The 25,773-nt window shown below is 43.7% G+C and overlaps 1 protein-coding gene across 2 annotated transcripts in view; it reads right to left on the reverse strand.

The window, feature by feature from the left end:
* grid1b (glutamate receptor, ionotropic, delta 1b) overlaps nt 1-25,773 on the reverse strand; it is a 426,632-nt gene that overhangs the window by 69,974 nt on the left and 330,885 nt on the right. For both annotated transcript variants that reach the window (XM_055897543.1, XM_055897462.1), the window contains exon 5: nt 9,474-9,527. In XM_055897543.1, coding sequence (XP_055753518.1) covers nt 9,474-9,527 — 54 coding nt within the window. The remainder of the gene's footprint in view (nt 1-9,473; nt 9,528-25,773) is intronic.

A 25,773-nucleotide genomic window follows, 5' to 3' on the forward strand; every position in this document is an offset into this window, starting at 1 on the left:
AGAGAAGGGGAGAGGGGGTGAGAAAGGGAGAAGAAGGGAGAGAGGGGGAGAAGGGTGAGGAGGGGAGAGGAGGAGAGGGGTAGAGAAGGGGAGAGAGGGAGAGGGGAAGAGAAGGGGAGAGGGTAGGGGAGAGGGTAGAGAAGAGGAGAGGGGAAGAGAAGAGAAGGGGAGAGGGGGTGAGAAAGGGAGACGAAGGGAGAGAGGGGGAGAAGGGTGAGGAGGGGAGAGGAGGAGAGGGGAAGAGAAGGGGAGAGGGTAGGGGAGAGGGTAGAGAAGAGGAGAGGGGAGGGGAAGAGAAGGGGAGAGGGGGAGAGAAGGGGAGAGGAGGAAAGCGGAAGATAAGGGGAGAGGGGTAGAGAAAGGGAGAGGAGGAGAGGGGTAGAGAAGTGGAGAGGAGGAGAGGGGTAGAGAAGTGGAGAGGAGGAGAGGGGAAGAGAAGGGGAGAAGGAGAGACAAGAGGAAAGAAGGAGAGACATGTTACAGCATAAAAAAAGGTGAAACAAAAACTGTCCTGCCTGTTACTACAGACTACCAACTATGACAAGGTGGACAGAGTCCCTGTGTACGGTGACCATATTAGGACAGCCTCAGTCTCAGCAGGTGGCAGTGCTGCAAGAGCTGTGTCCTAAGAAGAAATCTCTCCGATGAGTATGAATATGGATGCTTTGCTGCGTGGTGAAAGAGCTTCTTCCTTCACCTCCTATTTCCTTGGGTCTGCTTGCTGTTTACATCACAGTGCTCACTCAGCCTGCAGGCAAACTCTGAGCTCCTGCCTGGGAGACCCATCCGGTCCAAGGCCCCATCATCTCATCCGCCGCATCCACCCCCTGGATATGTGCTAGTCAGCCACTGCAAGCCCCTGGCCCCCGGCTCCCTGCTCACCCCACCACCTCAGCTGTTGGCTTGTCTTCTCAGACTTTGTTTGTTTTTATCGTATTTTCTGCTGGCTTGGGCTTCACTCAGCCCTGTGGGACTGGGGAATGAACCCAGGCAGGCTTGCACAATTCCAGTCTACACTTTGCCTGGCCTGGCATGTCCTGACTCCTGATTCCTGACACTGTCAGGCACACCTCAAAGGTGGCTTCCTGGATAGAGATTAAACCTAGTTCTGGACTAAAAAGCAAACTTAATGGTGAATCTGTATCCCGGGATACCACCCCATTTTTGTCTGAAGCAGCAGGGAAGCCTACGGTTCTGTATCACTTCTGCATCAATCAGAGAGAGGATTCTCGCATGACATGATAATAATAACAGACACATCTGGTACTGACCATTTGGCAGTGATGCATGGTTAATTTACCCTACAACTATAATGTGATATGGAGGAAATAAATGCTGGTCACAGCTTTAAAAAATAATATCTCATCACAAAACTCTGAGCTGACAAATTATTCAATGGCAGATGCTCTAATAAAAATAATACATTGAAGCAGTGTGGGTAATGTTTTACTCATCATCACATTGGTATTTTGTCCATATACAGTATATAAAGATGCCAAAGTTTTATACACAGATTTTTTGTTTTTGTTAAATCTGGGGACATATTCTTTTTTGGTTGTAGTTTTTCACCCTGTCATAGCTAATAGGGTATATGGTGTATAGTATGCAACATTTGCTTTCATAGGATAACCATACATTAATGAGCTACATCGGGTGATTGGTTAAGCCTTTTTTGGGTGTGTGACATCACACAGATTTTTCCTTTCCACAAACTGTCTGTTGCTTGATATGAGCAAGCTGGCCCAAATGTATCAAATCCACAATTAGTTGGCTAGTAGTGGCTACTGCCTTTAGTGTTCTAGCTAGCTACATTTCAGTAATTTAGCTAGCCTCCTAAATGCAGTGAGTGGATAAACTACACTAAATATGAGTTGAACATATTTGTCTGAAAACGAATTAGTCACCAGTTATTGTTGTCCGTGGTGTTATCATGTCTAACCAGTGGGCTCCTGAGTCTAGCTAGCGGAGTCGTTTGGCATCCACGATTAGCTAACTGTGATAGTTAGCAATTGGTTACTGCTTGGCCAATGTGAGCCAGCATGCTAGCTAGCTACATTTCAGTCAGTAGATATCCTTCTAAATGCAGTGGTCACTGGAAAAACTAGCTATGAGTTTAACATATTTTGGTGAAAATAAACTAGTAGCCAGATGTTGTTGCCCATGGTTGAATAATATCTAACCAGCTGGCTCCTGAAGCCTATGTGACATGTCTAGTAGCTCCTGAGTCCAGGCGCAGTTTAGCTAATGTTAGCTATCTTAGCTTAGCTAGCTGAGCTTTTATAGAAAACAGCTAAGATGATTCAAACCCTGTGGCTAGCTAACAAGCCCTTCTCGGCGACAATGTTATTCAACAATATTATTGGGGTACGGTACTATTAGATGTATTTTAATTTTAAAGTAACTCTCATTGAAGTTGGTGGTTAGTACTGGTTTTAGGGTTGTCACCAGTTACCACAGACAAAGGCACGTTTTAGATCCGAGGGAGAGATACTTTTGAGGAGATAAGACACTCCATTGGAAATGAACGCCCATTGTGAATTTTGCCCATGCATCATCAATGAGCCGCATGGTGCGTTCTGGGCGATTCTGGGACAAGGAGAGCTTTCCTTCAAGGAGTGAATGGGAGTCAATTGGGCGTTAGCTCAAAAACACAACAATAGTATGAATTTCGTTACAGGAAGTACAACATTACACATTTTTTCTGAGATGTGAGATAATTAACTTGTTCTATGTAATATCGTATAGCTTTGGAATCGTGGCATTACATACACTACATAACCAAAGGTATGTGGACACCTTCTCGTAGAACATCTCATTCCAAAGTCATGGGAAGGCTTTCCACTAGATGTTGGAACATTGCTGAGGGGATTTACTTCAATTCAGCCACAAGAGCGTTAGTGAGGTCGGGCACTGATGTTTGGCGATTAGGCCTGGCTCGCAGTCGACGTTCCAATTCCCAAAGGTTTCCGATAGGGTTGAGGTCCGGGCTCTGTGCAGGCCAGTAAAGTTCTTCCACACCGGTCTCGGCAAACAACTTCTGTGTGAACCTCGCTTTGTGCAAGGGGGAATCTTCATGCTGAAACAGGAAAGGGATTTCCCCAAAATGTTGCCACAAAGTTGGAAGCACTGACTAGTCTAGAATGTCATTGTATGCTGTAGCGTTAAGATTTCCATTCAGTCAAACTAAGGGGCCTAGACCGAACCAATAAAAACAGCCCCAGACCATTATTCCTCATCCACCAAACTTTACAGTTGGCACAATGCATTGGGGCAAGTAACGTTCTCTTGGCATCCGTCAAACCCAGATTTGTCCAGATGGTGAAGCGTGATTCATCACTCCAGAGAACGTGTTTCCTCTGTTCCAGAGCCCAATGTCGGCAAGCTTTACACCACTTCAGCCGAGGCTTGGCATTGTGCATGGTGATCTTAGGCTTGTGTGCGGCGGCTGCTCGGCCATGGAAGCCCATTTTATTAAGCTCCCGACGAACAGTTCTTGTGCTGATGTTGCTTCCAGAGGCAGTTTGGAACTCAAATCAAATGTTATTTGTCACATGTGTTTAGCAGATATTATTGTGGGTGTAGTGAAATGCTCGGTAGTGAGTGTTGCAACCAAAAACATACTTTTTTTTACATGCTAGACGCTTCAGCACTTGGCGGTTCTGTTCTGTGAGCTTGTGTGGTCTACCACTTCGCGGCTGAGCACTTGCAGTTGACGGGGGCAGTTCTAGCAGGGCAGAAATTTGACGAAATGACTTGACATCCTACGACGGTGCCATGTTGAAAGTTACTGAGCTCTTCAGTAAGGGCATTCTACTGCCAATTTTTGTCTATGGAGAATGCATGTATGTGTGCTTAATTTTATACACTAGTCAGCAACGGGTGTGGCTGAAATAGCCATATTTTTGTATATACTGTATAGTGTACGTTTAAAGAAAATAGGAAAATTTCTTGACTAATGCTGCGTTCACGTGCTAGTTGGAAATAGGAAACTCGAAAATGTCCGACTTGCTAACTAGTTGTAATTATACACGTGCCGCTTTCAACCAGTTAGCTAGTCAAAAATGTGGGAGTTTGTTAATCCTAGCATGTGAACACGGCACATACCCTGACTTGGAGAAGAGTTTGTGTGATGATTAGCTTAGCAACCGCATGATGCAGCATGACAACTTGAACACGTTTGGTTGACAGTCTACTGGGTGAGGTTCCTCCGTTCATTACCCATTGGGATTCCTATCTTTTACTTTCTCTAATATCTCTGTCCGAGGGGAGAGAAATTGTCCGCCATTGTTTTGTGTTTTGCTAGGGGCTCGAAGTGATGCCCCCAATAAGGATCAACCAGTCACCCGACGGATAACAATGACTTTGCCTCCGTCTATCCCCCGAAGAAAAGTTTACGTACAGCAGCGCAGTACAGAGCATCCTACTGGATGTGTCAACTGTGAACATCTTTTTCCCATTAAATTTAATTGTTTCATTCCCACATCAGTGCAGATCTGGGCGGGTTGGGGGTTAGTGTTAGCGCTCTCTTCTCCTGGCCTCACATGCCCCTCCTGATTTCACACTCCGATGTGTCCAACATCTTCAGGTGCTGTACAGGCTGGGCCTCTATCCTGCCGACCCCCAGGACAGACCATCTGGTTATCCAACAGTCCTGAAGACTGGAGCTGACCTACTCTAGAATCTCAAGCTCCAGACAGGAGAGTGGCCCAGGAGATGGACGATGGGCGATAGACTATGGACTTATAACAGAAGGATATTTTGATGGAGCACACAACTGTCCATGTCCATGAAGACTCTTCCATAAAGACTCATGTTTATGTAGACATAGTAGTGTTGATCTTAGCCTGGGCCTCTAAACTCTCTGTATCAGATGAATAATTAAGGTGAAGCTACAGCAGTGTTCAGGAGGATCTGTCTGATAGTACAACACCAAGGTTAGAGTGTCTCAGCTAGGAAAAGCTAGCTACATACTGCAGGGTGAGAGTGCAGTATAGTTGTACTAGAAACATAACATGCAATACATTATGAAGTAAACATATTTTCTCGTTCTGACGGAAAAACTATAAATAGTTTTGAAAAAGCAGCCTCAAAAGAAACATAATTATTGAAGATAAATGAACAGTGCACGCTACTCACAGTACGTGTTTCTAGACAACTCTGGAAAGAAAATTCTGATCTACAGTAATCTCTCTTCAAAGAAAATCGATATCATAAGACTTTGAAATGTATATTTAGAATCATTTTTCTTATTCTGTTTGACTGATACGAAATGTAATTAAACAACAACAAAAAAGATCTGAAGGCTAAAAAAAATATATATATATATATATTTTTACCTTCAGATCTTTTTACCTTCAGATCTTTTATATATATACAGTATCCGTCAAAGGTTTGGACACACCTACTCATTCCATGGGTATTTTTACTATTTTCACCATTGTAAAATAGTGAAGACATCAAAACTATGAAATAACACATATGGATTCATGGAGTAACCAAAAAATTGTTAAACTAAAAATATATTTTATATTTGAGTTGGCATTCTCTCAACCAGCTTCACCTGGAATGCTTTTCCATAAGTCTTGAAGGAATTTTGAAGGAACATATGCTGAGCACTTGTTGGCTGCTTTTCCTTCACTCTGCGGTCCAAATCATCCCAAACCATCTCAATTGGGTTGAGGTCGGACGATTGTGGAGGCCATGTCATCTGATGCAGCACTCCATCACTCTCCTTCTTAGTCAAATAACCCTTACACAGCCTGGTGTGTTGGGTCATTGTCCTGTTGAAATACAAATGATAGTCCCACTAAGCGCAAACCAGATGGTATGGCGTATCAAATCAAATGTATTTATATAGCCCTTCTTACATCAGCTGATATATCAAAGTGCTGTACAGAAACCCAGCCTAAAACCCCAAACAGCAAGCAATGCAGGTGTAGAAGCACGGTGGCTAGGAAAAACTTCCTAGAAAGGCCAAAACCTAGGAAGAACCCTAGAGAGGAACCATGCTATGAGAGGTGGCCAGTCCTCTTCTGGCTGTGCCGGGTGGAGATTATAACAGAACATGGCCAAGATGTTCAAATGTTCATAAATGACCAGCATGGTCAAATAATAATAATCACAGTAGTTGTTGAGGGTGCAACAAGTCAGCACCTCAGGAGTAAATGTCTGTTGGCCTTTCATAGCCAATTATTGAGAGTATCTCCACCGCTCCTGCTGTCTCTAGAGAGTTGAAAACAGCAGGTCTGGGACAGGTAGCACGTCCGGTGAACAGGTCAGGGTTCCATAGACGCAGGCAGAACAGTTGAAACTGGAGCAGCAGCAAGGCCAGTATCACGGCCGGTATCGCTGCACGGCCAGCAGCACGGCCGGTATCGCTGCGCAATGCTGACGTATCCATGCTGGTTAAGTGTGCCTTGAATTCTAAATAAATCACTGACAGTGTCACCAGCAAAGCACCCCCACACCATCACACCACCTCCTCCATGCTTCATGGTGGGAACCACACATGAAGAGATCATCTGTTCACCTACTCTGCGTTTCACAAAGGCATGGTGGTTGGAACCAAAACTCTCAAATTTGGACTCATCAGACCAAAGGACAGATTTCCACCGGTCTAATGTCCATTGCTTGTGTTTCTGGGCCCAAGCAATTCTCTTCTTCTTATTTGTGTCCTTTAGTAGTGCTTTCTTTGCAGCAAATCAACCATGAAGGCCTGATTCGCGCAGTCTCCTCTGAACAGTTGATGTTGAGATGTGTCTGTTACTTGAAGTCTTGGTTACTACATGATTCCATATGTGTTATTTCATAGTTTTGATTAATTCTACAATGTAGAAAATAGTAAAAATAAAGAAAAACCCTTGAATGAGTAGGTGTGTCCAAACTTTTGACTGTTGTATATCCACCGAATTGTACTTTCTTTCTCTTTAACGTTGATGTGTATGTGGGGTTTCAAAGAGCAGAATAACCATTCTAGACTGCAGACATAGATAATACTAATATAAGTAAAAATGCCTCTGGATTCATTTTCCAACACATTTTTGTAAAGGAATATTTCACGAAGAGAAGAGAGATAAGACCAACAAAATAAAATTTCATTTTCATGTGTTCATTAAATTATTCATGAACTTGGATTGTTAACTTGAAAATATCTTTGAGTTGTTAAAAAGAACAGAGAGACTTCCTCCTCATTATATTTTCAGATTATGTACAGAAGACGTTTCACCCATTTCTGATGCGGGCTCACAATGACAATAACTGGAGTATACTAACATACACAAATTAGCTTAATGGAAACACAATATAACACTGTATAATATACCATGCCATGTGTAGATGTAAGTGACAGGCAAATCACTCAGCAACACAAACCAGCACGACGTCTGCCTTCGTTTTACACACCGGCAACACACAAACACAAAATCGATTAAAGCACCATCTGCCGCTGCGCCATCTCCCCCCATTCCCACTTTCCCGGCATCAGCGAACATTAGGAACACTCATAATAATAAATAAGACTTATCTCTGGTAGGCTGTGACATCACAACAACCACGGCTCTCTGCCCGCCATTGGGCAGTCTGGGCGAGGCAGCTCCAGCTCCACAGGAGGCCAGTACACCTGCAGCTACAGTACTCTCAAACCCTCATCAACTCTCTCTACTGCTGCCTGGCTGCATTCTGAGCAGACCCTGCTACTTTTAATTGGCCTCCTATGAACAGGCTGGATTAAAGGGCAGGGTTGTTTACATCAGCACAGTGTTAGAGCCGGCATACTGAGACCTGGGTAGATGTCTTTGAGACATTGGCCGCATCCGAATACTAATACTAGTGTACTACATTCTTAAACTGCATACTATATTCAGTGTTTGATCTAGTAGAATTCACTCATCTTTTCTGACTCGCGTGTTTGACAAAAGCTGATAATCAGATAAATTGACATACTCTACCAAAATAAACAAATGGCAGGAGTCTACGCAATCGGGCATTAAATAATGCATTTGGAGGACTACTTTCAAAATTTCACACACTACAAAATGTAATTTTTTTGATACTATTTAGTAAGCTAGTATGGCTATTGGGACAGGGCCACTGTCTGACTCTGCTTCGAGCACAGTTACTGCTGAAAAACAAGTGTGGCGTCCTAGTGGTACAGAGACCCAGACTATGTCTATGGCTAAGACCTAGGTATGAGTGCCAAATGGCACCCTAATCCCTATCGTGTACTACTTTTGACCTGGACCCAGGGCCCATAGGCCTCTGGTCAAAAGTAGTACACTATATAGGGAAAATACTTCCATTTTGGACGCACTCATAGGAGCAACACTTTTGCCGAAATTACCACATTAAACAAGAGATGACAGTTTGCCATTTATCATTTAAAAAATGAGAAGGGTTTTTACATAACTGCAAATGCTTAAAAGATGTCTGAAGTGGATGTGGGAGACTCAGGCATATTGAAATTGAAACAACAGAGAGGAAACTTTTAGGAATCCTTAGCCAATTGGCAACGCTTGTAACGAGAGAACACACAAGTACAATTATAGTTGAGTCCAGAGAGAAATCTATGATGTGGAAATCGATCAAGGAAATTATGTAACTAAATTGGAACTGTCATGTCTCTTTCTTATTGGGGAATTTCAAGTGCAATTTTGGCCACATCTTCATAATGGTGCAGGAGTTTTGTTGTATCAAACAATGAGCACATATTTTGTTAGAGCTCTATCAGGGTGCAGAGTGACTGAAGGATGTGAGACACACACAATGCAAGGTGCTGTAGAACTGTAAGCGACTACTGATCTACTCGATGCGTCTAGCAGTTCCCTTGATCGTCAACTCACTGTTATTGGCTTCGTGCAGTTGTTGTGGGTATATACACTGAGTGTACAAAACATTAGGAACACCTTATTAATATGGAGTTGCACCCTCTTTTGCCCTCAGGACAGGATCAATTCGTCGGGCCATGGACTCTACAAGGTGTCGAAAGCGTTCCACAGGGATGCTGGCCCATGTTGACTCCAATGCTTCCCACAGTTGTGTCAGGTTGTCTGGATGTCCTTTGGGTGTTGGACCATTCTATTGAGTGTAAAAAACACAGCAGCATTGGAGTTCTTGACACACTCAAACCGGTGCACCTGACTCCTACAACCATATCCAGTTCAAAGACACTTACATCATTTGTCTTCCCCATTCACCCTCTGATTGTCTCAAGGTTTAAAAATCATTACTTAACCTGTCCCCCCCCTTCATCTACACCGATTGAAGTGGATTTAACAAGTGACATCAATAAGGGATCACAGCTTTCACCTGGATTCACCTGGTCGTTCTGTCATGGAAAGAGCAGGTTCTCCTAATGTTTTGTATACTCAGTGTAGAGGAAAGGCAAAGATAGGAGTTAGGAGAAAGAGAGAGAGAGAAAAGAAGCGAGAGAGAGATTTATCAGCAGCATCAACATAAATACTCTCATCTTCGCTTACCTCATTGACAAATACCCAGTGACTGTCCTTGGAAGCCAGGTTGGTTTCAACAGCCTGCAAAGAAAGAGAGATAAATGAAGAGGTTACCATAGTGACAGATAAGACTGTGGAGGGAAGAGGCAGATTGAGTCCAGAAGACTTGGATGCATTGCTGCTGTTTCTATCCAACAGAACCCATGTAAAATCGTCTACAGTCTTGTCATTATCCAATTATACAAGGAACAAACATAAGACCCATGTGGCTTGGAAAACCATGATGGACAAGCAGCATTGGATCCATGCAAGCCTCACAGCTAAAGACTCTCCAAAATCCAGCGGATGGTAGCTCAAAATGACCATCCAATCATTTGTCATGGAGACAATTTTTGTTCAAATTTGTCAAATAAATGGTACAGTATGTTCACACAAAACACCTCAGCTGTGAAAATAGTGTTTGTACAATTCGTTCTGTTTTTCTCTTTTGTTGTTCTCATGGTGGTACTGACTTTCCCACAGTCCATTGTGTTGGCAGCCAGTTCCAAATGAAAAGTGTACTTTAACATCCAAACCACAAGCCTTTTTTATGCCTTAGTGGTGCAGCATAGGTAGATATAAATGGTTGACAGCATAAGTAGAGCCAAATCGTTCAGCACCTAACATCTTTGCGTTTTGGAAAATTATAATTGCTCAGTGTAAGCCTACATTTTTTATGACAGTGCTTGCTTGGGCCTATGCCATATATCATAATCACAACAGAAACGATCTTGTACTTTACAATAAAAACAAACATTTACACTGCCATTCGCAGAAAGAAAGGCCTGCACATGGTATAACCCAGAAAGAAAGGCCTGTACATGGTATAACCCAGTAAGAAAGGCCTGTACATGGTATAACCCAGAAAGGCATTTTATTTAATCTTTTTTTAACTAGGCAAGTCAGTTAAGAACAAATTATTTTTCAATGACAGCCTATGAACAGTGGCTTAACTGCCTTGTTGAGGGGCAGAATTACATATTTTTATTTTGTCAGATCAGGGATTTGATCTTTCAACTACTCGGTTACTAGTCCAACACTCTAACCACTAGGCTACCTGCCGCCCCATAGTATAACAGTCTGCACAAGGTATAACCCAGAAAGGCCTGCACATGGTATAACCCAGTAAGAAAGGCCTGTACATAGTATAACCCAGAAAGGCCTGCACATGATATAACCCAGTAAGAAAGGCCTGTACATAGTATAACCCAGAAAGGCCTGCACATGATATAACCCAGAAAGGCCTGCACATGGTATAACCCTCATCATCCCATGCTGTATTCGTGTACTCACGTATAAAACATTCTGGTTGTACGGTGTCCATATTAGAACAGCCTAGCACATTTATGTTGAGATACATGTAGAGCATCTGCCAGTTGAGGGGCCCAATACAGAAGCTATGGATCACCCCATGTGATTATCCTGTCCTCAAGCTAATTAGGCCTGACAGATGTTCTCAAACGGCTCTTCATTTGCCTGCCTTACCATAAGAAGGCTGTTACATATGTAAACACTTCTGTGGGTTCATGTTGACCATAAATATTCACAGATATATCCTGTCACAGAATTTCACAATGTAGGCTATACTACATGGATAATTGTACTGACTGCTCTAATGTGGGTAGTTTGTAATCATTTTGCTCCCCCACACACAGAGGTGGGTCGCACACTCTTAGACAAAAAGTTTCCAAAAAGGGTTCTTCAGCTGTCCCAATAGGAGAACCCTTTTTGGTTCCATGTAGAACCCTTTTGGGTTCCATGTAGAACTCTCTGTAGGAAAGGCTCTTCTACCAGGGAAAAAAAACGGTTCTACCTGGAACCAAAAAAGTTTCTTCAAAGGGTTCTCCTATGGGGACAGCCAAAGAACCCTTTCAGGCAGAGTTGCAAAAAAAAGCCATATCTCAGACTGGCCCAAAAAATTTAAGATTAGGATGGGCAAAATAACACAGACACTGGACAGAGGAACTCTGCCGAGAAGGCCAGCATCCCGGAGTCGCCTCTTCACTGTTGACTTTGAGACTGGTGTTTCACAGGTACTATTTAATGAAGCTGCCAGTTGAGGACTTGTAAGGCGTCTGTTTCTCAAACTAGAAACTCTAATGTACTTGTCCTCTTGCTCAGTTGTGCACCGGGGCCTCCCAATCCTCTTTCTATTCTGGTTAGAGCCAGTTTGCGCTGTTCTGTGAAGGGAGAAGTACACAGCGTGAGATCTTCAGATCTCCACGAGATCTTCAGTTTCTTGACAATTTCTCGCATGGAATAGCCTTAATTTCTCAGAACAAGAATAGACTGACGAGTTTCAGAAGAAAGTGCTTTGTTTCTGGCCATTTTGTTCCTGTAATCGAACCCACAAATGCTGATGCTCCAGATACTCAACTAGTCTAAAGAAGGCCAGTTTTATTCCTTCTTTAATCAGAACAAAAGTTTTCAGCTGTGCTAACATAATTGCAAAAGTGTTTTCTAATGATCAAGCCTTTTAAAATGATCAACTTGGATTAGCTAACACAACGTGTCATTGGAACACAGGAGTGATGTTTGCTGATAATGGGCCTCTGTACGCCTATGTAGATATTCCATTATAAATCAGCTGTTTCCAGCTACAATACCCATTTACAATATTAACAGTGTCTACGCTGTATTTCTGATCAATTTGATGTTATTTTAATGGACAAAAAAATTTGCTTTTCTTCCAAAAACAAGGACATTTCTAAGTGACCCCAAACTTTTGAACGATAGTGTATATACGTATATGTATATTATTACATTTGTTTTGCTGAGAAAACTTGGAGGGGAAAAAATCTGCGTAACAAAATCGGCACACAGTTAGGGAACCCCGCTATAGCCTATAGTCTAGCTGCATATCATGCCACATTTCATGTATGCAAGATCATCGCACATGTCCCCAAAAGCAGATGATATTTATGTGTGGCCCGTCCCCTCTGTCTGTTGTGTGAGGTCGTTTGCGGGGAGGTGAAGTGGTTTGCGGGGACGTGAGGAGTAATCTCGGAGGCTGCTGATGACTCTGAGCCTGCTTGGTCATTTTTCTCCTTGACCGAGCTACTGAGTTATAACAGTGATGTAACACTACACGCTATATTTACCAGCCTACAGCAATAAGATAAAGGATACTACTGTGTCGTTAAGGACTGTGCTGCATGAAGAGAATATACTTTAAATGTGGCTGACCGAAATATGTGTACATAAAAATTTATTTGCGTTAAAATCACTGTGAAATTTGTAATATCATTCAAATACTGAGCACATGTATACTGAATCTGGAAAAACCCAATAAGCAAAAAGTACAACACCTCATAACTCAAAATAAAGAAGAGGGATTTAAGTCAAACCCTTCCTGCTCTGTCCAATTCTGCATCCCAATGGAACCCTATTCCCTATATAGTGCTCTGTCCCTACAGGGCTCTGGTCAAAAGTAGTGCAACATGTAGGAAGTAGGGTGCCATCTGGAATGAATTCCTGTGATTTCCAGCACGGGGTTCTCGATAGTGGCACTGGGCAAAGTGGATGTTTGCATTGCTGGTCACCACTTGGGCAGAATCAGTTGTGGTCTTGTGTAGCTCAGTTGGTAGAGTGTGGTGCTTGTAATGCTAGGTTAGTGGTTAGTTCAAATTCTGAGGTCACCCATATGTAAAATGTATGCACGAGTGGCTGTAAGTCGCTTTGGATAAAATGATGATGGGTGGTGATGTAGAGTGTGCTATAGAAGGCCTTAAAGGAGGTTGTTGGAATGAATGGTTCGGGAATATCTGTCAGCCTTTAACCAGGGAAGGACTAAGAGGTAGACCACTGAGTGGAGGTACTGGGGAGAAACTACTCCTAACACTACAGTCACAAGTGTCTGACCATAGAAGAGCTATAATGCCATAGAGAACCTATAATTTCATGTTATTCTATGGTTCTGACTGGGTCAATTAGACAGAGAGGCAAGGCTACTCTATTCAGTTCGAACTAGTAATTTTCTCTACACCAATTAAAAGTACATAGATAGACTACCGGTATTTAAAGCAATAATGTGCACTTAGCCATGCTGCTATCTGGAACATTAGGACATTATGCACAATGTGTAATCAATTCAGTAATAAAATAATGAAGCATGTCAAACACATTCAAAAATCCCTTTTTATTTAATATTATATTTGTCCGTTTTTTCATGCAAAACATGCAAGGTCTGCATGGCCTCAAACTAAAAACACACAAGTCTACCTTAGTGAGAATATTTTATTTGAAACATGTCAGGTCAGGGCGACAATGAAGACATTGTGCAAATGTTCCTTATGCAAACAGTGTGTGTGTGGGTGGTGGAAGTTGAAAGCTAGTGGGAACAACCCATCAGGGAATCTGCATCTCTAGAGGTCAGTGAAAGCACATTTGAACTCTGAATTAAATCAATGTGTCGTGGCAACCGCCTCACCAGGAATACAAAACAGCCTCCCTCTATTTAAAAAAGAATCACATCCTGATTGTATTTAAATCATAAAAAGTAATTAAGACATTTATTTAAGGAGGAGGTATTTCAGGGGGAATCTGGTTGCATATTATATAGGCTACATGTGATGAACACACAGCTGTTATCTTCCTTTAAATATAGTCAGGTAACTGACTGTTCACATTATATATGATATATGCCATTTAGCAGACGCTGTTCTCCAATCGACTTGGACAGTATAATCGACAGTATACCCGGTGGTAGGTACCCTAGCGGTTAAGAGCGTTGGACCAGTAAGTAAAAAGTTGCTGGTTCGAATCCCCAAGCCGACTAGGTGAAAGCTATGTTAACGTGCCCTTCAGCAAGGCACTTAACTTGTAAGTCGCTCTGGATAAGAGTGTCTGCTAAATGAGCAAAAAAGTCCAAATACATTTTACGTGTGGTTGGAATCAAACCCACATTTCTTGGCATTGCAACTGCCGTGCTCTACCGGCTCAGTTACAAAGAACCTTATCACCATTATCACATTACTGTATGTTGTATGTTGCTGGACCCCAGGAAGAGTAATGAGGATCCTTAATAAATACACATTATCTGATACAGAATAAGAAACCAAAATAACCCTGTTACCACAAAGAAAACATGGAGGTAACTGTACCTCATGTTCTGTAATAATGTGTCATGGACCAATATGACTAAGCGAATAATGGCGTTATTTCAATTTACCCAGCTAGTTCCGTTTACCGCAAAACCAGCACAGGAGGTTGCTGGAACATTAACTGGGGAGGACGTGCTTGTGGTAATGGCTAGAGCGGAATGGGTGGAATGCTATCAAATAAATCAAACACATGGTTTCCAAGTGTTGGATGCCATTCCACTTGCGCTGTTCCAGACATTATTATGAACCATCCTTCTGTCAGCAGCCTCCTGGAAAAACCAGCTTGCTTTGACATTATATGACTGGTGTTGCTCTTCATGCCTCTGTAACCGATGTGAAATGGCTAGCTAGTTAGCGGTGGTGCACGCTAATAGCGTTTCAATCGGGGACGTCACTCGCTTTGAGACCTTGAAGTAGTGGTTCCCCTTGCTCTGCATGGGCCGTGGCTTTTGTGGAGCGATGGGTAACGATGCTTCGTGGGTGACTGTTGTTGATGTGTGCAGAGGGTCCCTGGTTCGCGCCCTTGTCGGGGCGAGGGGACGGACTAAAGTTAAACTGTTACACCTCCCTGTGTCCGCAAACATAACCAAGCACATAGGATGTGGTAAATCAAGACGTGCCACAGCACGCCTTACCATGCATCATTTTAATGTAAAACAAAGAATAAAGCAATGTCACCAACGCTTTCCATTTATTCCCTAATTATTCATGCATATGCAAACCAGATGCATATGCATACCAGACAACTCACTTAGAATGGAAACCACCAAAAATGGTGGATGAAGATCTGTTTTGCATCAAGATGAATATATGCTTTATTTTAGGTCATTCGGGTCTACACTATTAAACTCAGTTTATTACACGCTAATGAATGCTTCTGTTTAACATATGACTGGTTGGGGTTTGACTTCTGGTCTCCTGCGCGCCACACAACACTGTTCGCCCACTGAGCAGAAGCCTAGGCACTGGCTCGGGAGCTAACACAAGTCTTCAGAAGCGTATTGAATAATCATGGCATTGCATGCAGATCTGGAGAGAGTAGCACTGAGAAAACCAAAATAATAGCATCACGTATCCTCTTGTAACATTCCATTTTCTAACTCTGTGGTTTACAGTTTTTTTGCTCAGAGGAAGTTTTAAAAGATTATTAACAAAACCCACTGATAGCGTAATGGACTCAGGTGAATTGACCAGACAAACATTGAGGCATAGAGAAATACCTAATTTCAGACAAACCGATTCCAAATGGATTTTGCTCGCTGCGTATTAGCCGAAAGCTGCCGAGGGCCCTGAGAAACCATCAGCGGGACCTTGTAATGTTCCATGTCGTGTAACTATGGTTACGGTCTCCACAGCTGCATTTAAGATATATTTTGAGCGTTAATGATGTTCATAGTTCTTTCTTTTTGGACTTTATTGGAATAATATCCATGGAAGTCAAACTAAAACATACAGCAAAGGGACTGAATACAACGTTTTAGGGGGTTCACACAGAGAGCTGGCTTCCCAGACACAGATTATACCTAATCCTGGATTAAAAAGCTGTTTCTATGGAGAATCAATATTGACAATGCTTTTTAGTCCTTATTGGTGTCTGGTGAACTAGCCAGAGCTGCATGCTTAGTTTGGCTTCCTGTTCTGCAAATGATTTCTAGATGTATCTGTAACAGAGGCACATATATAGAGAGAGATCCATATATATTGAGATCTATATAGAGAAAGATCCATATATATTGAGATCTATATAGAGAAAGATCCATATATATTGAGATCTATATAGAGAAAGATCCATATATATTGAGATCTATATAGAGAAAGATTCATATATATTGAGATATATATATAGAGAGATCAATATATTGAGGCTCTTGTCACGCTCTGGCCTTTATATCTTTGTTTTCATTATTATTTTAGTTAGGTCAGGGTGTGACATGGGGAAGTTTGTGTGTTTTTTGTATTGTCTAGGGTGTTGTATGGTTTAGAGGGTTAAGGTGTATAGATGGTTTAATGTTGTGTGTAGTTGTCTAGGAAAGTCTATGGTTGCCTGAATGGGTTCCCAATTAGAGAAAGCTGGTTTCTGTTGTCTCTGATTGGGAGCCATATTTAAGGTAGCTATAGGCTTTAGCTGTTTGTGGGTAATTGTCTAGGTGTAGTGGTTGTGTCAGCACATTCTAGATTTATAGCTTCACGGTCGTCTGTTTGTTGTTGTTTTGTTTCATTTTTTCTTCTAAAAATAAAAGAGAAGATGTATTTTCAACACGCTGCGCCTTAGTCCTCTCTCTCTCCCATTGACGATCGTGACAGAATTACCCACCAATGCAGGACCAAGCGGCGTGTAAAGCGGCAACAGGACCCACCTACACAGGATTCATGGACATGGGAGGAGATACTGGATGGTAAGGGACCTTGGGCACAACCGGGAGAATATCGCCTCCCTCGTGAAGAGCTGGAGGCAGCGAAAGCCGAGAGGAGGCGATATGAGGAGGCAGCACGGAAGCAAGGCTGGAAACCCGTGAGTAATACCCAAAAATTTCTTGGGGAGGGGCTCATGGGGAGTGTGGCGAGTCCAGATGGGAGATCTGCGTCACCTTCCCGTGCTACCCGTGAGGACTCTAAGAGGGAACCTGAGCCAGTCGGGCTGATATTGGAGGTGAGCAATGGGAATGATACAGAGACTGTTAAGGATTTATTGGGGAGGTTGGAAGAGAGTGAAATGAGGGAGCTGCTGTGTTGGTGCGTGAGGCACAAGATCCACCCGACAGAGCGTGTGCGGGATGTGATGTTACCTAAGTCAGCTCTCCATGCTCGTCCTGATGTGCGTGCTAACCGTCTGGGAATGACAGTCCCACGAACCAGGCCTCCTGTACGCCTCCCTAGTCCTGCACCTCCTGTATCAGCCCCACGTACTAACTCTCCTGTGACAGTCCCCAGCCCAGTACCACCAGTGCCTCCTCCACGCACTAGCCCTATGGTGCGTGTCTCCAGTCCTTTACCACCAGTGCCTAAACCACGTACCAAGCCTCCTGTGTGTCCCCAGAGTCCTGTGCGTCCTGTTGCTGCTCCCCGCACTAGCCCTGAGATGTGTGTCTCCAGCCCGGTACCACCAGTTCCGGCACCACGCACTAGGCCTAATGTGCGTCCCCAGGGTCCAGTATGCCCTGTTCCTTCTCCCCGCACTAGCCCTGAGATGCGTGTCCCCAGCCCGGTAACACCAGTTCCGGCACCACGCACCAGGCCTACAGTGCGCCTCAGCCGACCAGAGTCTGCCGTCTGCACAGCGATGCCTGAACTGCCCGTCTGCCAAGCGCCATCTGAGCCATCAGTCTACCCAGCGCCATCTGAGCCATCCGTCTACCCAGCGCCATCTGAGCCATCCGTCTACCCAGCGCCATCTGAGCCATCCGTCTACCCAGCGCCATCTGAGCCATCCGTCTACCCAGCGCCATCTGAGCCGCCCGTCTGTCCCGAGCCGTCAGAGCCGCCCGTCTGTCCCGAGCCGTCAGAGCCGCCCGTCTGTCCCGAGCCGTCAGAGCCGCCAACCAGACAGGATCTGCCAGAGCCGCCAACCAGACAGGATCTGCCAGAGCCGCCAACCAGACAGGATCTGCCAGAGCCGCCAACCAGACAGGATCTGCAGCCAGATCCGCCAGCCAGCCATGTGCAGCCAGATCCGTCAGCCAGCCATGTGCAGCCAGATCCGTCAGCCAGCCATGAGCAGCCAGATCCGTCAGCCAGCCATGAGCAGCCAGATCCGTCAGCCAGCCATGAGCAGCCAGATCCGTCAGCCAGCCATGGGCAGCCAGATCCGTCAGCCAGCCATGAGCAGCCAGATCCGTCAGCCAGCCATGAGCAGCCAGATCCGTCAGCCAGCCATGAGCAGCCAGATCCGTCAGCCAGCCATGAGCAGCCAGATCCGTCAGCCAGCCATGAGCAGCCAGATCCGTCAGCCAGCCATGAGCAGCCAGATCCATCAGCCATCCATGAGCCGTCCAGCCAGGATCCGCCAGAGCCGTCATCCAGCCAGGATCCGCCAGAGCCGTCATCCAGCCAGGATCCACCAGAGCCAGCCAGCCAGGATCCGCCAGCCAGCCAGGATCCACCAGAGCCAGCCAGCCAGGATCCGCCATCCAGCCAGGATCCGTCCCTCAGTCCGGAGCTGCCCCTTATCCTGGTGCTGCCCTTTAGTCCGGAGCTGCCCCTTAGTCCGGAGCTGCCCCTTAGTCCGGAGCTGCCCCTTAGTCCGGAGCTGCCCCTTAGTCCGGAGCTGCCCCTTAGTCCGGAGCTGCCCCTTAGTCCGGAGCTGCCCCTTAGTCTGGAGCTGCCCCTTAGTCCGGAGCTGCCCCTTAATCCAGTGGGGTTAATGTGGAGGGTGGGCATTTGGAGGAAGCTACGGAGGCGGGTAGTGACTGTGGTGGGGTGGGGACCACGACCAGTGCCGGAGCCGCCACCGTGGACGGAAGCCCACCCAGACCCTCCCCTAGACTGTGTGCTGGTGCGCCCGGAGTTCGCACCTTAAGGGGGGGGGTTATGTCACGCCCTGGCCTTTATATCTTTGTTTTCATTATTATTTTAGTTAGGTCAGGGTGTGACATGGGGAAGTTTGTGTGTTTTTTGTATTGTCTAGGGTGTTGTATGGTTTAGAGGGTTAAGGTGTATAGATGGTTTAATGTTGTGTGTAGTTGTCTAGGAAAGTCTATGGTTGCCTGAATGGGTTCCCAATTAGAGACAGCTGGTTTCTGTTGTCTCTGATTGGGAGCCATATTTAAGGTAGCTATAGGCTTTAGCTGTTTGTGGGTAATTGTCTGTGTCTAGGTGTAGTGGTTGTGTCAGCACATTCTAGATTTATAGCTTCACGGTCGTCTGTTTGTTGTTTTGTTTCATTTTTTCTTCTAAAAATAAAAGAGAAGATGTATTTTCAACACGCTGCGCCTTGGTCCTCTCTCTCTCCCATTGACGATCGTGACAGCTCTGTACAATGACTATGATGTTAAAGTGCAGACTGTCAGCTTTAATTTGAGGGTCATTTCATCTATAGCAAGTTTAGAAATTGCAGCACTTTTTGTACATAGTCCCACTATTTTAGGGGACCAAAGGAATTGGGACAAATTCACTTATATGTGTATTAAAGGAGTCAAAAGTGTAGTATTTGGTCCCATATTCCTAGCACACAATGATAAAATCAAGCATGTGACTGTACTAACTTCCTGGATGCATTTGCTGTTTGTTTTTGTTTGTGCCCAATGGAAATGAAGTGTAAATATTTTGGAGTCAATTTTATTGTAAAGAATAAAATATGTTTCTAAACACTTCTACATTAATGTGGATGCTACCATGATTACAGATAATCCTAAATTAATTCTTAATAATGACGAGTGAGAAAGTTACAGACGCACAAATATCATACCCCCAAGACATGCTAACCTCTCACCATTACAATAACAGGGGAGGTTATCATTTTTGGATGGTATGATACACACAGTGCCTTAGGAAAGTATTCAGACCCTGACTTGACTTTTTCCACATTTTGTTAAGTTACAGCCTTATTCTAAAATGAATTAACTAAAACAAATTCAATCTACACACAATACACAATAATGACAAACCAAAAACAGTTTTTTAAACATTTTGAAAAATTGTTAAAAAATGTAAAAAGATAAATATTGTATTGTATTTGTCTCATGTGCCGAATACAACAGGTGAAATCTCCTCTGGCAACATTATTCACATATTTACATAAGGTTTCAGGCCCTTTGCTATGAGACTCGAAATTGAACTCAGGAGCATCCTGTTTCCATTGATGATCCTTGAGATGTTTCTACAACTTGATTGGAGTCCCCCTGTGATAAATTCAATTGATTGGATATGGAATGGCACACACGTGTCTATATAAGGTCCCACAGTTGACAGTGCATGTCAGAGCAAAAACCAAGCCATGAGGGCAAAGGAATAGTCTGTAGAGCTCTGAGACAGGATTATGTCGAGGCACAGATCTGTGGAAATGTACATAAAATGTCTGTAGTATTGAAGGTCCCCAAGAACACAGTGTCCTCCATCATTCTTAAATGGAAGAAGTTTGGAACTATCGAGACTCTTCCTAGAGCTGGCCGCCCGGCCAAACTAAGCAATCGGGGGAGAAAGGCCTTGGTCAGGGAGTTGACCAAGAACCTGATGGTCACTCTGACAGAGCTCTAGAGTCCCTCTGTGGAGTTGGGAGAACCTTCCAGAAGGACAACTATCTCTACAGCACTCCACCAATCAGGCCTTTAAGGTAGAATAGCCAGACGGAAGCCACTCCTCAGTAAAATGCACATGACAGCCCGCTTGGAGTTTGCAAAATGGCACCTAAAGACTCTCAGACCATGAGAAACAAAATTCTCTGGTCTGAGGAAACCAAGATTGTTGATGTCAGTTTTTAAATCCACTTCAATCATTATAGACGAAGTGGTGTTAAAGAAGGATGTTTAAGATTTGAGATAACTAAGACATGGATTGTGTATGTGCGTCATTCAGAGGGTGAATGGGCAAGACAAAATATTAAAATGCCTTTAAATGGGGTATGCTAGTAGGTGCCAGGTGCACCGGTTTGTGCCAAGAACTGCAACGCTGCTGGGTTTTTCACACTCAACAGTTTCCTGTGTGTATCAAGAATTGTCCACCACCCAAAGGAAATCGAGCCAACTTGACACAACTGTGGGAAGCATTGTAGCCAACATGGACCAGCATCCCTGTGGAATGCTTTGACACCTTGTATAGTCCATATATATTCCATGCCCTGATGAATCGAGGCTCTTCTGAGGGCAAAAGGGGTTTGCAACTCAATATTAGGAATGTGTTCATAATGTTTGGTATACTCAGAGAGAGATCTCTTTGCCTCTGATCTGTGAAACAAAGTATGAACAACTCCTCTCTAAAGGCCCAGTACAGTCAACACCCTAATTTTCCTGTGTTTTACATATATTTCCACACTATGAGGTTGGAATGATACTGTCAAATTATGAAAATGATGATAATGCCCTTTTAGTGTAAGAGCTGTTTAAAAAGGCCGCCTGAAATTTCAGACCACTCCTAGACAGTCCTAGCAAAATTCTTGCTTGAGAAATTGTTCCTTACTAAGAAACCTTTTTTTATTATTGTTTTGTCGTTGACCATTTTAATTGAAAGCAATCAAAGTAAGTTACTGCAATTGTTGCCCAGAAATGATTTGATATTTAGATTAAAATGGCTGCATTGGACCTTTAAAGGTGCTGTACATTTCTTCTAGCGTACATCATACCACATCTCCTCTTAAAAATACTTTTAATGGTGATAAATCCAGAGTGATAGATCCAATGTCTGACAATATGATGACTTGATTGTTCCATTGTCTGTGACCTTCCCCTGTCCTGTTTGTTCAGATACCTTCATTGAAATTTCACACATACACACATGCACACACAGAGCTGATATTAGTCTCTTAATGGAGCGACATGTCCATCTGCCACAAGAGCAAGTTAATGACTTTCCATCCTAAGAATGAAATAGGGAGACAATAGCTGCAGGGTCTTGCTCTACATAACCATCATACAATACAGAGAATAGGAAAGGGCTTATAAACAGCTACATACTAGAACACTCTATTTCTATTCATCCGTGAATCAGGTAAAGTGGCACTTGACAAAAGTCAAAAACACAACAAAACCACTTGACATGTCGAACACAACTAGTGGAATATGGTTGAATACATAAAATCACTACAGAGACAAAGTGGAGTCGCAATTCAACGGCTCAGACATGAGACGTATGTGACTCCAGACAATCACGGATTACGAGGGGAAAACCAGCCATGTTGCGGACAAAGACAAGCTAAACACATTCTTTGCCCGCTTTGAGAATAACCCAGTGCCACCGATGAGGGCTGCTCCTGAGGACTCTGGGCTCTTGTTCTCCGTGGCCGACGTGAGTAAGACATCCCTAGCCGTGTCCTCAGTGCATGTGCAGACAAGCTGGCTGGAATGTTTATGGACATATTCAATCTCTCACTATCCGTCTTCTGTCCCCACTTGCTTCAAGATGACCACCATTGTTCCACTATGCAAGAAAGCAAAGATAACTGAACTAAATGACTATCGCCCCGTAGCATTCATTTCGGTCATCATGAAGTGCTTTGAGAGGGTAGTTAAGGATCATATCACCTCTACCTTACCCGACACCCTAGACCCACGTCAATTAGCATACCGCCCCAATAGATCCATAGACAATGCAATCACCATCGCACTGCACACTGCCCTATCCCATCTGGACAAGAGGAACACCTATGTAAGAATGCTGTTCATTGACTACAGCTCAGCCTTCAACACCATAGTACCTTCCAAGCTCGTCATTAAGCTCGGGGCCCTGGGTCTGAACCCCACCCTGTGCAAATGGGTCCTGGACTTCTTGATGGGCCGCCCCCAGGTGGTGAAGCTAGGAAACAACACCTCCACTACACTGATCCTCAACACAGGGTTTCCACAAGGGTGCATGGTCAGCCCCATGGTTCTATCCACATAATGTCTATACATCCCTCTCTCTCTCACACACACACACACACACACACACACACACACACACACACACACACACACACACACACACACACACACACACACACACACACACACACACACACACACACACACACACACACACACACACACACACACACACACACACACACACACACACACACACACACAGACACACAGACCCAGTCAAAAGGTTGGACAGACCTACTCAATCCAGGTTTTTTCTTTATTTTTACTATTTTCTACATTGTAGAATAATAGTGAAGACATCAAAACATAAAAAAATGTAATAATGTAGTAACCAAAAAAGTGTTAAACAAATCAAAATATATCTTTGATTCTTCAAAGTAGCCACCCTTTGCCTTGACGACAGCTTTGGCATTCTCTCAATCAGCTTCATGAGGTTGTCACCAGGAATGCATTTCAATTAACAGGTATTGTCATGGTTCCTCCTGGCACCAGAGGGCGGCCGAGACTGCCCTAGAGACTTTCATTTTGTCTTATTATTTCATGATTGTGTCACTGTTAAAAGAGGTGTGTTGTCTGTGGTTCTTTGCAGAAGCTTGAATTGTTTACCGTGTGCTATCGTTTCCTGAGTGAGTTCCCGAGACTTAGTGTTTTTTTTTTCAAGTTTTCCATTATCCTGTGGCTACCATATCTCAGTAAAGTAGTATGCTTATCCTTAACCACCAATGTCTGGTCTCTTCTCTGCACCTGGGTCCAACCTTACCACGTCACAGGTAAGCCTTGTTAAAAGTTCATTTGTGGAATTTCTTTCCTTCTTAATGCGTTTGAGCCAATCAGTTGTTGTGACAAGGTAGGGGTGGGACGCACAGTAGGTGAACGGATGATCTCCGCATGTGTGTTTCCCACTGTGAAGCATGGAGGAGGAGGTGTGATGGTGTGGGGGTGCTTTGCTGTTTGTGATTTATTTAGAATATAAGGCACACTTAACCAGAATGGCTACCTCAGGATTCTGCAGCGACACGCCATCCCATCTGATTTGCGCTTAGTGGGACTACCAATTGTTTTTCAACAGAACAATGATCCAACACACCTCCAGGCTGTGTAAGGTCTGTTTGGCCAAGAAGGAGGGTGATGGAGTGCTGCACCAGATGACCTGGCTTCCACAATCACCCGACTTCAACCCAGTTGAGATGGTTTGGGATGAGTTGGACCGCAGAGTGAAGGAAAAGCAATCAAGTGCTCAGCATATGTGGGAACTCCTTAAAGACTGTTGGAAGAAGCATTCCTGGTGAAGCTGGTTGAGCGAATGCCAAGAGTGTGCAAAGCTGTCATCAAGCGAAAGTGTGGCTACTTTGAAGAATCTAAAATCTAAATTTGTTTAACAATTTGTTGGTTGCTACTTGGTTCCATATGTGTTATATCATAGGATGGATGTCTTCACTATTATTCTAGAATATAGACATTTTAAAAAACAAAGAAAAACCCTTGAATGAGTTGCTGTCCAAACTTTTAACTGGTACTATATATATATACAGTGGGGAGAACAAGTATTTGACACACTGCCGATTTTGCAGGTTTTCCTATTTACAAAGCATGTAGAGGTCTGTAATTTTTTTATCATGGGTACACTTCAACTGTGAGAGACGGAATCTAAAACAAAAATCCAGAACATCACATTGTATGATTTTTAAGTAATTAATTTGCATTTTATTGCATGACATCTATATCCACAGTAAAACGAGTCCTATATCGACATAACCTGAAAGGCCGCTCAGAAAGGAAGAAGCCACTGCTCCAAAACAGCCATAAAAATGACAGACTACAGTTTGCAACTGCACATGGGGACAAAGATCGTACTTTTTGGAGAAATATCCTCTGGTCTGATGAAACAAAAATATAATTGTTTGGCCATAATGACCATTGTTATGTTTGGAGGAAAAGGGGGAGGCTTGAAAGCCGAAGAACACCATCCGAACCGTAAAGCACGGGGATGGCAGCATTATGTTGTGGGGGTGCTTTGCTGCAGGAGGGTCTGGTGCACTTCACAAAATAGATGGCATCATGTGGGAGGAAAATTATGTGGATATATTGAAGCAACATCTCAAGATGTTGTCAGGAAGTTAAAGCTTGGTCGCAAATGGGTCTTCCAAATGGACAATGACCCCAAGCATACTTCCAAAGTTATGTCAAAATGGCTTAAGGACAACAAAGTCAAGGTATTGAAGTGGCCATCCCAAAGCATTGACCTCAATCCTATAGAAGATTTGTGGGCAGAACTAAAAAAGCGTGTGCGAGCAAGGAGGCCTACAAGCCTGACTCAGTTACACCACCTCTGTCAGGAGGAATGGGCCAAAAGTCACCCAAATTATTGTGGGAAGCTCGTGGAAGGCTATCTGAAACGTTTGAACCAAGTTAAACAATTTTAAAGGCAATGCTACCAAATACTAATTGAGTGTATGTAAACTTCTGACCCACTGGGAATGTGATGAAAGAAATAAAAGCTGAAATAAATAATTCTCTCTACTATTATTCTGACATTTCACATTCTTAAAATAAAGTGTTGATCCTAACTGACCTAAAACAGGGAATTTTTACTCGGATTAAATGTCAGGAATAGTGAAAAACTGAGTTTAAATGTATTTGGCTAAGGCGTATGTAAACTTCCGACTTCAACTG

Source organism: Salvelinus fontinalis, chromosome 1 (genome assembly GCF_029448725.1).
Source record: "Salvelinus fontinalis isolate EN_2023a chromosome 1, ASM2944872v1, whole genome shotgun sequence".
Taxonomy (NCBI): Eukaryota; Metazoa; Chordata; class Actinopteri; order Salmoniformes; family Salmonidae; genus Salvelinus; species Salvelinus fontinalis.